The sequence below is a fragment of the Microcaecilia unicolor genome, chromosome 3 (assembly GCF_901765095.1).
Source record: "Microcaecilia unicolor chromosome 3, aMicUni1.1, whole genome shotgun sequence".
Classification (NCBI taxonomy): Eukaryota; Metazoa; Chordata; class Amphibia; order Gymnophiona; family Siphonopidae; genus Microcaecilia; species Microcaecilia unicolor.
Window position 1 is genome coordinate 71,756,080 of NC_044033.1, and position 15,514 is coordinate 71,771,593.

The 15,514-nt window shown below is 39.7% G+C and overlaps 1 protein-coding gene across 4 annotated transcripts in view; it reads left to right on the forward strand.

Annotated features, from left to right (window-relative positions):
• Positions 1-15,514, forward strand: part of LOC115465512 (spermatogenesis-associated protein 7-like) — a 153,937-nt gene that overhangs the window by 100,257 nt on the left and 38,166 nt on the right. For 3 of the 4 annotated variants that reach the window (XM_030196032.1, XM_030196034.1, XM_030196035.1), the window contains 3 exons: positions 2,688-3,184; positions 9,316-9,370; positions 14,288-14,358. In XM_030196032.1, coding sequence (XP_030051892.1) covers positions 2,688-3,184; positions 9,316-9,370; positions 14,288-14,358 — 623 coding nt within the window. The remainder of the gene's footprint in view (positions 1-2,687; positions 3,185-9,315; positions 9,371-14,287; positions 14,359-15,514) is intronic. The other variant, XM_030196033.1, reaches the window with a different exon arrangement.

Genomic DNA, 15,514 nt, shown 5'->3' on the forward strand with positions numbered 1-15,514 from the left:
AGTTTTCCTTAAGCAGATAAATGATGTCCAGCCTAAAGTTAAATCTCTGGAAAGTAATCTGGTGGTACAAGAGGAACAGATTAAAGATTTGAATGGGAAATTTGTTAACTTGGATCAGAGAATTATGAAGTTTGAAACGGTACAACCTACTATGATGAAAGATTTGACGAGTCTTAGAGACAAAATGGAAACCTTTGATAATTACACCAAAAATCATAACCTAAGATTTGTCAATTTTCCTAGACTTCAAAATGTTGCTCCTATGGACATGTTGAAATGCTATATGCGTGAAAATTTATTAATTCCTGAACAGAATCTACCACCAATGACTATGGTTTACTATATTCCTGGGAAAGGAACCTCTCAACCCGAAGCTCCGATAAATGTCTCTCTTTTGCTTGAGACCTCTGACTCCGAATTGGCAACTGCAGCTACATTGGTGGCTACAGTTGCACTATTACCAGACAAGAGTTGGATCTTTCGTCTGTTTTACGAAATAAAGATAAACCCTTTCTGGGTTTAAAAGTTTTACTTTTTCCTGATGTCTCTAAGGAGACACGACGACGAAGGAAACAATTCCTGCTCCTTAGGCCTGAAGTTTTACACTTGGGGGGTACCTTCTTTTTAAGATACCCCTGCAAGTGTATAATTAAGGTTTAAGGAGAAAAAATATGTATTTACAGAGCCGTCTCACGTATCTTCACTCATAACCTCAGTGAAAATGGATAAGCGTTAATTATAAGTGTTTGCTCTACTTAACAGTATTTGTATACATTTTTTTTTTTTATTAACCTTTAGATAATTTGTCTCCAGTATTTTCCTGAAATCTTGGATCACATGTATGAACGAGTATAGTGTTCCTGTTAATGTGAAACTTAGTTTCACTTTTTTTTTCCTGTTTGTTTTATTATTTCTACATAACTTGTAGACTATCAGATACTTTTCCTGAACAAGAGGATTGTCTTGTAAAATATTGGATAATACTAATAAATATATAAATAAAAAAAATGAGAAACATTTATCAATTTAAAAAACCCCCAGAAATCATATACCCCACTTTAGATACCTTTTAGACATATGCAGTATTTTTTAGGCTGTGGAACATGTAGATCATCAAAGTTGTGAAAAAAATTGCACAGTCTCATTTTACTGACCCTATAGTACACAAAACTTTCAAAAATGAAAGTTGCCCAAATTTACCCCTCCAAACTTTTATATTATTATTTGTTACATTTTTATCCCACATTTTCCCACATATTTGCAGGCTCAATGTGGCTTACATAATACTGTGAAGGCATTCGCCAAATCCGGTACGGGATAGGTACAAAATGTTGTATTGGGATAGGGAAGATAAGATTCAATCAAGTTGGGTTGAGGTAAAAGAGTTCATTAATGTCCAATACGATCTTTAATAGTGAAGTGTTGCAGGCTTGAGTCATTTAAGTTGGGTCATTCGGATACGCCCTTCTGAATAGGTGAGTCTTTAATGACTTTCTGAATTTTAGGTAATCATAAGTTGTTTTCACCACTTGTGGCAATGCGTTCCACAGGCGCGTGCCTATGTAAGAGAAGTTGGACGCATGGGTTGTCTTGTATTTTAGTCCTTTGCAATTTGGGTATTGGAGATTCAGGTAAGACCATGATGAACTGGTACTATTTCTAATTGGGAGATTGATTAGGTCAATCATGTAATCTGGGACTACTTCATAGATAATCTTATGGACCAAGGTGCAGATTTTGAAAGAGATGTGTTCTTTGATAGAAAGCCAGTGCAATTGTTCACCGAGTGGTGTGGCACTTTGGAATCGTGTCTTACCAAATATCAATCTGGCTGCTGTGTTTTGTGCCGTTTGGAGTTTCCTTGTGAGTTGTTTCTTACATCCTGCATAGATTCCATTGCAGTAATCAACGTGGCTTAATACCATTGATTGGATTAGATTGCGGAAAACATCTCTTGGGAAGAAAGGTTTTAAACGCTTGAGTTTCCACATTGAATGAAACATTTTCTTTATGGTGGAGTTGACATGGGACTCAAGTGTAAGATTTCTATCAATAATGACACCTAGTATTTTGAGACTATCAGAGATGGGAAGGGAATGCTCTGGAGTGAATAAAGTTGTGGGTTTATAATTGTTGTACTGGGATGAGAGGATAAGGCAATGCGTTTTATCGGTGTTCAGCTTCAATTGAAATGAGTTAGCCCAAGCATGCATGATGTTCAATCCATTTTTGATATCATTGAAGATTTCTGATAAATCATGTTTAAAAGGGATATAGATTGTAACATCATCAGCATAGATGAATGGATGGAGACCATTATTCGATAGGGACTTGGCCAATGGGATCATTAAAATGTTGAAGAGTATTGGTGATAGAGGTGAACCTTGGGGAACTCCACAGTCTGATTTCCAAGATGATGATATATTTGTATTAGATTTAACTTGGTATGACCTGGTGGTCAGAATGCCTTTATCTCTGTTATTTGTAACCCCACGTTTGGTACTTTTTGCTCAGCAGACCATATATACAACTTTTTTTCACAGCTGAATTATTTAGGGTAATTTATTGTATTTAATATACAAATGAGTCCAAATAGTTTTCATGTAGAAATTTTCTATTATGTACATTTTTCAGCATTCTGACCTCTTTATTTTCTGTTTGCCACACATATTTTGTCTTCTGCACAGCAGCCCATCATGGCTAAGAACAATTTGCAACATTCTCACATTGGCAGCGAGTTAACCATACGAGAGCAGCGCTCAGGTCTTCCTGTTCAGAAGACCCCTTCAAGATCTCCATCACCAGTCTTAATCGCAAGGCAAACTGTACATGACATTGTACAACATGCATTGTCTCCTTCAACATTTGACCCAATGCTCAATACTGTTCTACCATTCATGTCAATGAACTTTCAATCAGAGCCCCATATGAATGCCTATACAACAAAAAAGAAATTTCAAGATGCTCAAACGAAAACCTATAGTGGAGATCTTCTGGATAAACATTCCAGATGGTTCTCTGCTGCCAAACAGCCTTTCACCCCCCGAATTTTAAAGAAATCAGCCAAATCATTTCTTTCAAAGTACAGATATTATACTTCTCCTAAAAAGAAGAGTCCACCATGCGGTCATTCATCTTCTGGATTCGACATCATGTATGATCCAAGAAGGCTAAAAATGTACAGGTAAATTAAGGGGAGATCAAAGACATGTCTCATATCAACAATTTGTTTTTCATTATTTCTTTTTATCTAGTTTTTCCTCCTACTCCACTGGACTTCCAGCTTAATTGGAATTAGCCTCTGTTGTGAATATGGTATTGTGAGCAGTCATTCAGAACGTCCAGGAATTTTCCCCCAGTGTTTAAACATGTTGGACTAAATACTATAAATAGCGTCAAAATATTGATGCCGAAAAAATAACATGCTATTCTAAAAACGGTGCTGAAAGTTAGGTTCTGTTTACAGTATACACTAAGAACTAGTTTCTATGCCCCTCTCCCCTGATATCAACTGGCGATGGTCAGCATTTTTTAAATGCTGACAATCGCTAGTTAAATAAACCCCCAATATTTAGTGCCGAGCCATGTCCGGGCACCAGCACTAAATATTGAGGGCAACATGTGGAGGGCTGGGAGGCTGAGCTTATGCTGGCCCAGCCGATATTCAGCCTGGGCCCACAGCTGAAAATTGGGCCAGGAACCGTACATTTTTAAAAAATTGAACCACCCCTGAGACCCTTCGTGTCGCATTCCTTTCCCCTCCCAACCCACTGCTTAGGAGGGGGAGCTGCCACAAGTGGTCATGGCAGCCATTTTGGGAATGTGCCACAAGGGGCAGGAGAGAGGGGGCTGTGCTTCTGACCCCAATGGCCACCACTAGACCACCAGGGATCAAGGTAGGCCCAGGGGGCCTACTTGAACTATGGAGAGGGAGGGGGTGGGTCTGGTGTCATTTTGGGGGAGAGGGGGTGACTTGTGGCCATGGGTTGGGAGGGGGAGGGGATGCAACATGTCAGGGGCTGAGGGGCTGCAATTGTTTAAAAAGATATGGAGGTCCCGGCCAAATATTCAGCCAGGGTCTGCATAAGCTTAAGCGGATGTATTTAGGAAAGCTGTTGAGTTGTCCTAAATTCACCCGCTTAAGCTATGCAGGCCTAGGTTGAATATCATTGGCACCCGCATAAGCCCCAGCTCCTCCCCAACATGTCCCCTGGCAATATTCAGTGACACTGCCCAGTTTAGTGCCGTTGAATATTGGCAGTTGGGTAGGGACAGGCCATTTAAGCGTGCCAAAACCTCTCCAGCCCACTTAAATCACTCTGAATATTGGCCTGTATATATCACGCCTAGAAAATCAGCGCCAAAATGAAATACACCTAGATGTATTCTATAAAGTTCACCTACATTTCGGTGTACTTTATAGAATAAGCCTAAATTTTTGAGCAGTTTATAGAATATGCCAAATGCCCATCCACGAGACTAAATTTAGTCATGGGCAGTTGTAAATGCTGATGCCTGAATTAAGCACATGCCCCCTTTTCAACTATGCGACTTAGGGGTCTGTTTACGCTAGCTGCTGTCTATGCGCTAATACCATGTTGGCACTAGTGCATAAACAGCCACTAGCGCTGCTTAATAAACCGGAGCGTTAGAATTTATGTGCATCATATTACAGAAAATACTTAGACAGTTGTGCATGTAAATTCTAATTAATGGCAATTAGTGTCAATAATTGCTTGTTAAGTGGCAATTATCAGCACTGATTTCTTTGTTAATTAAGTTGTACGCACAAATCCAGAATATGACTGGATTTGTGCACGCAACTTAAGTTGTACTATGTACCTATATAGAATCTGTGGGTTAGTGCCTAACGTTAGACACAAGGATTTACACCGAGTATAACCTAAATTAGGCACAGATCCCCCTTATTCTATAATAGCATGCATAAATTCTAAAAACGTCTCTGATCCGCCCATGACCCTCCCATGACTGTGCCCCCTTTTGGAGCCATGAGTAAAATTTACTTGCAGATCTGTGAATGTAAAAATGCCAATTAGTGCCGATAATTGATTATTCAATTAGACGGTGCAAAAGCATTTGCGGGGATACTAGATTATCAAATGAATAAACCCAACTGTGTCTAATAATTACTTTCTCTTTGCGTTCTTCAAATTCCAAAGTGAGTTCCAAATAGCATAACAAGATTCTTGGAAAATTCAGGTATTTATTATCACAAGATCCAATGTATATTCTTGACTTGTATAAACATTTTTCAGTTTTGTAAAAACTTTTTAAAACAATTCCAAATTGTAATCCTTTATCAAAACTTTGGAATTTGAAGAATCGCAAAGAGAAAGTATTTATTAGATACAGCTGAGTTCATTCGTTTAATTGATTATTAGCACCCAATTATCGGCACTAATTGGCTCATTAATCAATTAAATTATGTGCACAAATTATGGGTGCATGCCTAAATTCACACACGCAATTATAAGTGTTATTTGGGGGATTCTGGGTAGCCCAGCCATTTTACTGAAAGTCTTGCACATACTTCCACAGTCAATAGCTTCCATCAGAACCATGTATACATATATTCTGAGTCTAACCATTAGGTGTCACTATTGCACAAGGGCTGAGACTCCACCCCCACTCAGATCTGGGAGCACTGCCATAAAGCATTCTTAGCCTTGGTGGTCCCAAGGAGCAGAAACCAGGCTCTGGTGCTAGAGAAAAACCGCCACAAGATAACTTGTGTTTTCCAGTACATCTACAAATGGCAGAAATCCGTCTCTAAAATAGGCCAGTCAATATTTTCAAAGATCTGGTCCAAAGTGGTATTTTAAGATATTAGAATTATGATAATCAAAAATGCACATCATAATCTTCAGTGCTCTTCTATTCTTTAAACAAATTGAACAAGTAAAATTTAAGAGAGAAAGAGAGTTCACTTCATAGAGAGTCCTTTTACCAAGCTGTGGTAAAACGTGGCCTGCAGTAGTGGGGGCAATGTGGAATTGCCCTGCTGAGCTCACTTTTTATCTTGGCCGGAAAAAGGCTATTTTCATATTTATGCCTTTAATGGTTGTGTGCTATTAAAATTGGCGTGTGGCCATTTACTGCCTAAGCCCTTACTGCCACCTATTTAGAAGGTGCTAAAGGCTCACACGCTAATCTGGCGGTAATCGGGCAGTGTGCGGAGATGGCCGTGCGCTGTCCGATTACCACTAAGAATGCCTAGTCCCTGCCTCCAGCGCTAGAAAATTATTTTCTGGCATGGGAAGTGGCGCACAGCAAAAACAAAACTAGCACAGGGCGCCTGGGTGCCCCCGGCAGCAGTGCTATTTTCTCACCACTTTGTAAAAGGGCCCCTAAGTGAAGGCAATTATCTGTCATCAGATTTCTTAAACATGTCCTGAATAGAGATTTAAAAGTAGGCTAGATAAATTCTTGTATGCTAAAAGCATTAAGGTATGAGTTTAGTTTAGTTCAGTTTATAATCGTGTTCAGCGCTGCGTACGTCTAATAGCGTTATAGAAATTTTAAGTAGTAGTAGTAGTAAGTGGAACCCAGCAAATAAAATAGTAACAAATTTCACAATTTCCAAAAATACTAGGACTAGGGGGCATGTGATGAAACTACAGTGTAGTAAATTTAAAACAAATCGGAGAAAATCTTTCTTCACCCAACGCATAATTAAACTCTGGAATTCGTTGCCGGAGAACGTGGTGAAGGCGGTTAGCTTAGCAGAGTTTTAAAAAGGGGTTAGACGGTTTCCTAAAGAACAAGTCCATAAACCACTACTAAATGGACTTGGGAAAAATCCACAATTCCAGGAATAACATGTATAGAATGTTTGAACATTTGGGAAGCTTGCCAGGTGCTCTTGGCCTGGATTGGCCGCTGTCATGGACAGGATGCTGGGCTCGATGGACCCTTGGTCTTTTCCCAGTGTAGCATTACTTATGTACTTATGTACAATAATATCAAAAATTAAAATACTCTATAGAGAACATCATCAAAAATTTAAAAACAAACTTAGAACAGACAATAGTGACATGCTAAACTATGGAAGAAAAAAGGGGAAAAGAAGTCATGATGATGTAGGACTAGTATAACATATAGTCAAAGACGCAGGAGAAGGATAAGATGGATAAGTAAAGAATGACACGGGGATGGGGACACACAGTTAACTGCAGGGATGGGGACAGGGACGGAGCCCAATGGGGAAGAGCCTGTGGGGACAGGGACAAATTTTGTCCTGTGTCATTCTCTAAAAGCTTGAGACTAGCCTTAAACAGGTTGCTCCAACTAGATGGAACAGCATCTATAGAATGTTAGTATCAATATGTAAAAACTTTACATATCCTAGACAACTGGCAAATGAATAATCCAATGATAACAAAAAACTGCAGAGACTGTTTTTGGATTTAAATGAAGCACTGTTAAATGACATCATTCATTCGTGTCTTGTCTGCCTTTGAGTTGGCAACAAGAGTTGTCTGATCATCAGACTCCTACAGTCTGCAATGTCCTTCCATCACATGCCCAGTCACTCAAGCATCTTAACTGTACTGTGACAGATTCATCAGTTGGTGCTGGCATCAAGGAGCATTTCCAACACTTAATTGACACTTATTTTCCTGTTCATCCACTACACAGTGTTGGTTCTCTTTTACACCCACATCTGAAAGACAATTCAATTATCTTCCCAGATGATGTAAAAACACAGGCAACGGAATCTTTGAGAAGATTGTACCAAAACCAGAATGAAATGGAAGGCTTGAGTCCATCAATATTAACAACTCAGGATCCTCCACAATCCACATTCCCAGAAAGCATCACATCTGTGGAAGAACCTCCCTCCAAAGGAATGAAAATGGATGAACATGAATGAAAATGGAAGTTTTATGAGCGACTTTTATGGAACAATGCTTCCTTTGAAGGCTATTGTTAATGAAGTGGACAGTTATTTATGTTTGAGTAATGCAGACAACGTTTTGATTTTTTGGAAAAACAAGCAAAAGTACTGACAAAAACTGGCAAAATTTGCACGGGGGATCCTGTGCATTCCTACTACCAGCTCGTCTTCTGAGAGAACACTTTCCGGAGAGCTAGACTGAATCCTGAGATTGTTGATGATTTATTATTCATCCACAGATTAAAAAACTTCATAGGGAATACTTCTCCCCAGCTAGGGCATAAAGAGTGGGTTGTATTTTGATCCCCTGTACATTTTAGTAGGGTGGATTAGGTTCCTTGGGATAGTAGAAGTCAGATATTGTTGAGGTTGGAAGAGTGAAGGGTGGCAGTGGGGGGGGGGGGGATGTTATTTCAGTTGCTCATTGTTATTAGTGTTTTCTATTTGTGGATTGATAAACAGTTGTACAGAATATTTTTCCAATTTGTACTTCAATAAAAAGATTTTAAAATATAAAATCATAAGTGTTCAAGGCTTGTGCAGATGAGAACAGAGCCCACAGGGACAGGGCAGGGTTGGGGACAAACTTTGCCCCCGTGTCATTCTCTATGGGTAAGTAAATATCTGTGTTCACTACTTACCAGATGAATGAAAAATCAAAAAGGGTTTTCAGCGTAACTTGGCCAATTATCACCCAATAGTTAAAGGACAGGTGTGACCGGTTAGGCTTGGATTTCCAAGTCTAGCCTCTGCTTCTCAGGTCAGGTGATGCCATTGAGGGAAGGGGGTCCGCACATTATCCAATGGTGAGATCTAATGCTCGGACTCAGGGTGCATGTGTACCAGGTTTCAAAGGGGGTCACACAATTTGCGGCCTCAAACCAAGAGCTGTCACTACAGTGATTGAGCTAAGAAAGAAGAGGTTAAAAAATGAAGAAAATCCTGGGGATTTGTGAATAAAACTTTAGGACACTGCAGATATGAATTTTAACTGATTTAGAAGCCACAATAAATCAGAAGGAAACTGCATTACATTTGTAATTTTACCTGCACCGAGTTCAGACCATTTTTTAACAAGTAATTTCCACATATATTTTAAACCACTGCATTGAAAATTACCTACTTTCTGGGTCTGATCATTTACAATCTATGACAAATTGCTACATAAATTATTTTGTACAGTTTTCTAAGCAATTACATACACTTTTTTGTACCCAATATTTATTTCCAATGCCTTTAAATGGTCTCAACCAACCAAGAAGTAAACATGGTGATCCACTGATTCTTTTTGTTAAAGTTAACTTACTGGTTAACCATAATGTGTTGGGAAGGAGGGGGAGGGGAACTATTACATTTGACAAGATATACTTAATTGTCTTTCTATTTGAATTTTGCAGCTCTATAAAAGAAGATTTTCTCAAAGCAGACCCAGGTACATGGGACCCACAAAAGGTTGGTTCCTATTCTTTCACTTCCCAACCTTAATATACATTTAGCAGTAGGGGTTTTCAACCCAGTGGTAGCTGTTACAATTGGCTGATTGTGTGAGCTGGAAGCAATTTGGAATATGTCTTGCAATATGGAGAGAATGGTGTAATCAATGAAAAAGAGTAATTAAAGCAGCCTCACACAGAAAATGTCAAGAAGTCTTAATGATAAAAGAGCCTGGAGCATAATATAAATCCAGTGTTACAAAAATTAAAAAAAAACTAATTACAAGGTGTGTTTCTTCTAATTAGTTACCTAACAAAGTCAATTGAATACAACTGATAACTTTTCTGTTTTGCTAACTGCAGTGTGTATGTGGCTGAATAGTTGGGCTGGCCCAAGGATAAAAGCCACCCTAGGTGAACCATCAGCCATTCATCCCCACTCCTCCCTACCCCACTTGACCCGTAGTTCAAAATGTCCCCTTCTCTACCCCCTCAGAGATGTGCATTTCTCTCCTTCCCTTCCACCCTCCCCCCCCCCCAAAAAAAGGTGTGCAACATCTGTCTCCCCCCCCCCCCCCCATCTCTGCTACTGCTGTTGCTGCCCCCACTGCCAGAGCCAAACTGGGAACCTAACCTGCAGCAGAGGAACTTTCAGCATCCATATACATGCATTGATGGCCAGCCAGCCTTAAGTGTGTACATGCATGCAGATGCTGCAAGGACTGTGCAGGCCATCTCAACCCAGTCCTCGGGGCACACCAGTCCCATTGGGTTTTCTGGACATCCACAATGAATGCAAGTGAGAATTTAGTAGTATGCATATTTATGGTGGATATCCTGAAAATCTGATGGGACTTGGTGTACTCCGAGAATTGGGTCGAGAAGCCCTGTTAGTAGATGTGATTGTTAGCTGTGATTGATGTGTGTGTTCTTATTTTTAACTACCATTTAAAAAAAAAAAAACATGGACCCAATATTCAGAAAATGCTGAGTTTCTAAGTTATGTATGTGCTCCTAAATTTGTGCCCTATTTTCAGCCACACTTAGGAGCATAACGCTTGTGCTGAAAATTCATCTTAATTTAGAAACTTAAAAGTTATGCTCATAAATTTAGGCCTAAGTAGAAAAAGCACAATGGGCCTTCAAAAATGGAATGGCATCCAAACTATTTTTGAAGGCTCATTGTGCCTTTTCTAAATCAAAAATTCAGGCCTGCTGTTTGTTTACCTAGATTTATGAGCCTAGTACTGAAAATCGGTACTAAGCTCTTAAATTTTTTTTCCCATCCTAAAACCACCCATTGTCACCAACTTTTTAAGTTCAGTCGTACAGATATCATGAGTTATACGCTAACAAGCAATACAGGAATGGGATTGAGCATTGGTTTACCTGGGAACGGCCTACATGGCTGCACATTGCATTCAAATGAATTTATATGAGGCCATTAAGTATGCCACACCAAAGCTGAAAACAAAAACATGGTCTTTAATGCACTGTTACCACACGTATTTTTGTGCCAGGTCCAGGGCTGGTGTAGCGTAGCCTGACCTCCCTGCCAGTTAGCTTTCTGCACCACTTTTGTGGTGCTGAATAAAGTTGTTTTTATTGACCACTGGCTGTGAAGATTTCTTGGTCCAACCCTACTTCTGGATTCCAGTTAGTTTTCTGCACCAGCACCCTCTCTGGGGAACCTAATAGAACCAACTGACTGACCACCCCTACCTCCATACTGACTTTAAAAAACAAACAAACAAAAAAGCCCTGGTGTCTAGGGCATCCACCTGAACACCTCCCAATACTTTTTTCTTTTAAATCCTTGGGGCCCTGTTTACTAAGCTGTGCTGTAGGCACACAGACTTTTTAGCGTGCGCTAAAAATTAGCACACACTAATGCTAGAGCACGTGCTAAAAAGTTAGACACCTAAAGCATGGCTTAGTAAACAGGGCCCTTGGTTTTTAAAGCACCCCCCCCCCCCCCCACACCCATTACCCCTACCTCCCTGCCTAAACAAAATTAGTCTCTGGTGTCTAGTGGCAGTCCCCCCCATCGCTCAGGCATCCCCACCCTGTACCTCTAAATGAGGCAGAAGTGATGCCCACTCACTCCTGCCTCCAGCTCCATCATCCTAAAATGGCAGCATGATGCATAGGATGCCAAATAAGGAACAAATTCCCTTATATGGCAGATAGGCTCCACCCGGTGCATCCCCAGGATGCACCAGGTGGGGCATGGCACTGCCATTTTTCAAGATGGTAATGCTGGAGGCAGGAGCAACTGGACATTACTTCTGCCTACTGTAAAGGTACTACTAGAAGGGGGGGGGCCAACAAACACCATGGATTTTTTTTATTGGAGGGGGAGGGGTGAAGTGCTGCTAGACACCAGAGAGTGGGGTGGGGGGGTGAGCAGGTGAGGGGGTTGTAAGTACCTGAGGAAGGAGTCAGGTGGATAGGGGGAGGGTTCTACTAGACACTAGAGATTATTTTTTTGGAATTAGGGGGAGGGGAGTTTCACTAGTCACCAAGGGAGGGGTTGGAGGTACCTGGGGAAGGGGTCAAATGAGTGGGGGGGTGTCATTAAACACCAGGGATCGTTTTGGGGTCATTGGATTGGAGGGGGAGGAAGGTTTGCCTGGGGCTGATGCAGACCTACTGAAGATTTGTTTGTTTTCAAATGTCACCTTTCCTGTCAGTACCTGAGCCAATCACCGCTCAGGTACTGACAGGACGGGTGATATTTTACAATGAACTGTGGATTACTGTTGTATTTTTGAACACAGCAGTAATTTTCATGCTCATTGATTATACCATGCCAAGGTAGTTGTGCTGTGATAATTTCATGGTGGCTCTACCATGAGGCTTTCTGCATCATCCCCAATGTTAGGAGTATAAATGCTTTGAATATTGGGCCTCTTGTTTTATGCTGGCTTGCTGTACCCTCTTGTACTAGTGAAAAGAAATCCGCTGGCAGGCGGAGAACTCAAAATGCCCCACGATAAATATAACAGTACAAAGACAGTGGGAGAGCGACCAAGGATACCAAAGACAGGAAGATGTTCCTTAATAAAAGAGTTTATTTGGAGTATGAGGACTCGACATAACGTTGCGATCTCTAGCGGTTTTCTTTTCGCGCCTTTTTTGCTTTATAATATAGAGACATTCATCACATACGCCTTCATTTTTACTGGATATTTTGCAGCGCGCGCAAGAGGACATTGCGATCCATGTGCCTACGCTTTCAACAGTCTTTTTAAAGGTACGGTTTTATTTATAGTAGCTCTTAGAAAATACATTTCTGTATTTCTTTAGTAGCGAGTTTGTCCCTTATTAGTACTTCATTTATTCTGTTAGTAATCCCACCACTCTTGTGTAAGCTCTGGTATATACATCTTTAGTGCCCTTGTTTGCCATTTTTTCAAGCACAATATATATCGTTTTCCCACAATTTGTCTTCTTCAATTTTCAAAAAAAATCTCTTTTTGTTTTGATTTGTTTTCATAAGTGGACACATTTTTGTTTTTTAATGCACACGTTTTGTTTTTTTAATGCATACGTTTTAGTCTGCTTAGAGCAGGTCAGCAGTACTTTCAAATCAATGCATTTTTGTTATCACGGTGGCCTGGCTTCATATATTGTTTCATTGAAGTTGGTTATTATTTTTTTTAACAGACTATTGCATTACTTTTGATGATTCTTCATCATTTTTTCAAGTCACAGCTCATGCAAGAGGTCAGTGTCCTTTAATAAGTTTGTATACATCACATCTATCACCATTTTTCATCATGTTACCCTCCATTTTTCAATGTTTGACATTCCCCAAACAGATTGATGTACTACTTTGAAGACTGTCTTCAACATTGACCAGCAACATTTTGCACAAGAGGTTAGCGGTTGCTCTAAACGTCTTTTTTGTTTTATTCAGTTATGCTCCATCCACTAGTCTGATTTTCCATACCAATCGATGCCTCATTAAATTTGCCATTTACATTTACATAGACTTTTCTTCTATATCCATACAGTTTTTAGCCATAGTTAATTCAGTTGCAATTAGGCTCTTAATCATCCTTTACTTTAAATTTATTAAATCAGTATTTGATCATGTGCTCTGTTTTGTCACATAGTTCATTCACACAATGGCAGTTTATTCACTAGCATAGTGTACTTTAAACACCCCCTTTTTTCATTAGGTTCACACGTTTATCTAATGCTTTGCTTTTCAGCCAAAAGTACCTTAAACGATCATGACCATCCAAAAATATGCACACACATTTTATTTTATTATTCCTCTCATAAAGTTCATACATGTATATGTTTTTATATAAATTTGATTCGTTTTTAATATTTAGCCTAATGTTTTATATTATTAAGGTTTATTTAGTATTATTATTATTTTTTACCCCTATCTTCTCCATATCTTATTATATTACCATTATTTTTATATTAATATGTGTGTATTATATATGTTCATTATTCTTTTATTATTTTTATATTATATTATATATACATGTGTATATTTTTATAGACTCCTGATGCAGGCCTAACGGCCGAAACACGAAGGTGTGTCGAGTCCTCATACTCCAAATAAGCTCTTTTATTAAGGAACATCTTCCTGTCTTTGGTATCCTTGGTCGCTCTCCCACTGTCCCTCTTGTACTAGGCCATCTTGGGGCTTCCCTTTACAGAGTAAGCCCAAATTACCCAGTACTATGAGTAAGCTTACCATGATAGTCAAGCATATTTCATTAACAAGGAGGTTTTTTTTTAGGTGTCACTAACTCAATGTGCTGTTTGGGGAGTGTACTTACAGGGGCACACTGATCTCACCATCTATTAAAAAAAAAATGTGACATGCTCTTATTGACGCATGCATGGACTGTAAAATACCAGCTATTAAGTGCCAGAACTCACTTCTTATCTCATTATGTGAAAATTATAGGATAACAAATCCAAACTGCTGTTCACTAAACATCAGAAGTCGGATTCTCAACGTGCACAACTTCTGGCAATGTGAGTAGATTTTTTGTTTTACCATATTCTTTCAGACTGTTCTATTTACTTTTTGATTATCTTTAGCTCTTCAGCAGTGTGAACAAAAATTAAATCTCATTGAAAGGGGAAAATAATTCTTCAGCTTAATAGCATCTCTGGTATTAAGATCAAATGGAATAGAGGGCTTTTCTCATGTGTCTAAGATGAGTGAATGCAAGATTTACTTGAGCTACTTTTTGTTTGTATTCTTTCAAGGTAGTTGAATTACAAATGCTTATCAGAGTTGCAGAAATGGACAGCTAGAGTTAAAGGCTTCATGGTTGTACCACTCCTCACAAGTTTCAGACTTGTGTAATTCAACCACTTTGGGGCTAGAAAATAGTGAATAAGCAAGATTCAAAAGAAGGTCATTTCTTTGGGATGGAAAGTGAGAGTGTTGCAAATAAACATTGACAACATATTTCAGCATTAATTTTATTTATAATAATTTTGTATTGGTTGCTTAGAACTGAAACTTCAGAAAAAGCTATGAAGCACTTTGCTTGGTCTCTGCTTGTTGTGCTAGCCGGTAGTACCAGAACAGCATCCAACATATGGATCAAATTCTATGCTCTGTTTGATTGAATTTAGCTTATACATAAACGTTTGAAAAACTGAAACTATTTATTTTCCATAATTCTATCTATGCTCTTGAAGACAAACAAATCGTCAACCCAAACACCTGGAACCAGCTGCTGAATATTATTGCAGACTGTCCCCAGGAAGCTCCAGGGCGGTCTGGAGGCAGAAGCTGAGACAAACCAGAAATTATTGAGCTAGAGGGGCTGAATATCCAGGTTTGCCAGTAATTGCCACTGTTTTCTGGATAACATAAGATATTCAGTGCCAGTATCCAGACAACACCTACCCAGATATTCAGTCCTACTCAAGGGATAGTGGTGCCCTGAGAAAACTTGCTTTGGCAGTGTCCCCCCCCCACCCCACCCCCATTACATCACTTCCAGCATCCCTCCCACAGGGTTCAGGCTCTCTCCTTCCCTTGGGCCGGCATCTCTTCCCTTCCCCCCTCCAGACCAGTCTCTTCTCTCTTTCTCCATCCTCTGTCCCCCTCCCTGTAGATCCAGCACTACTCCCTCACTCCTCCATGGTCCTGTATAATTTACAGTGGTCGCAG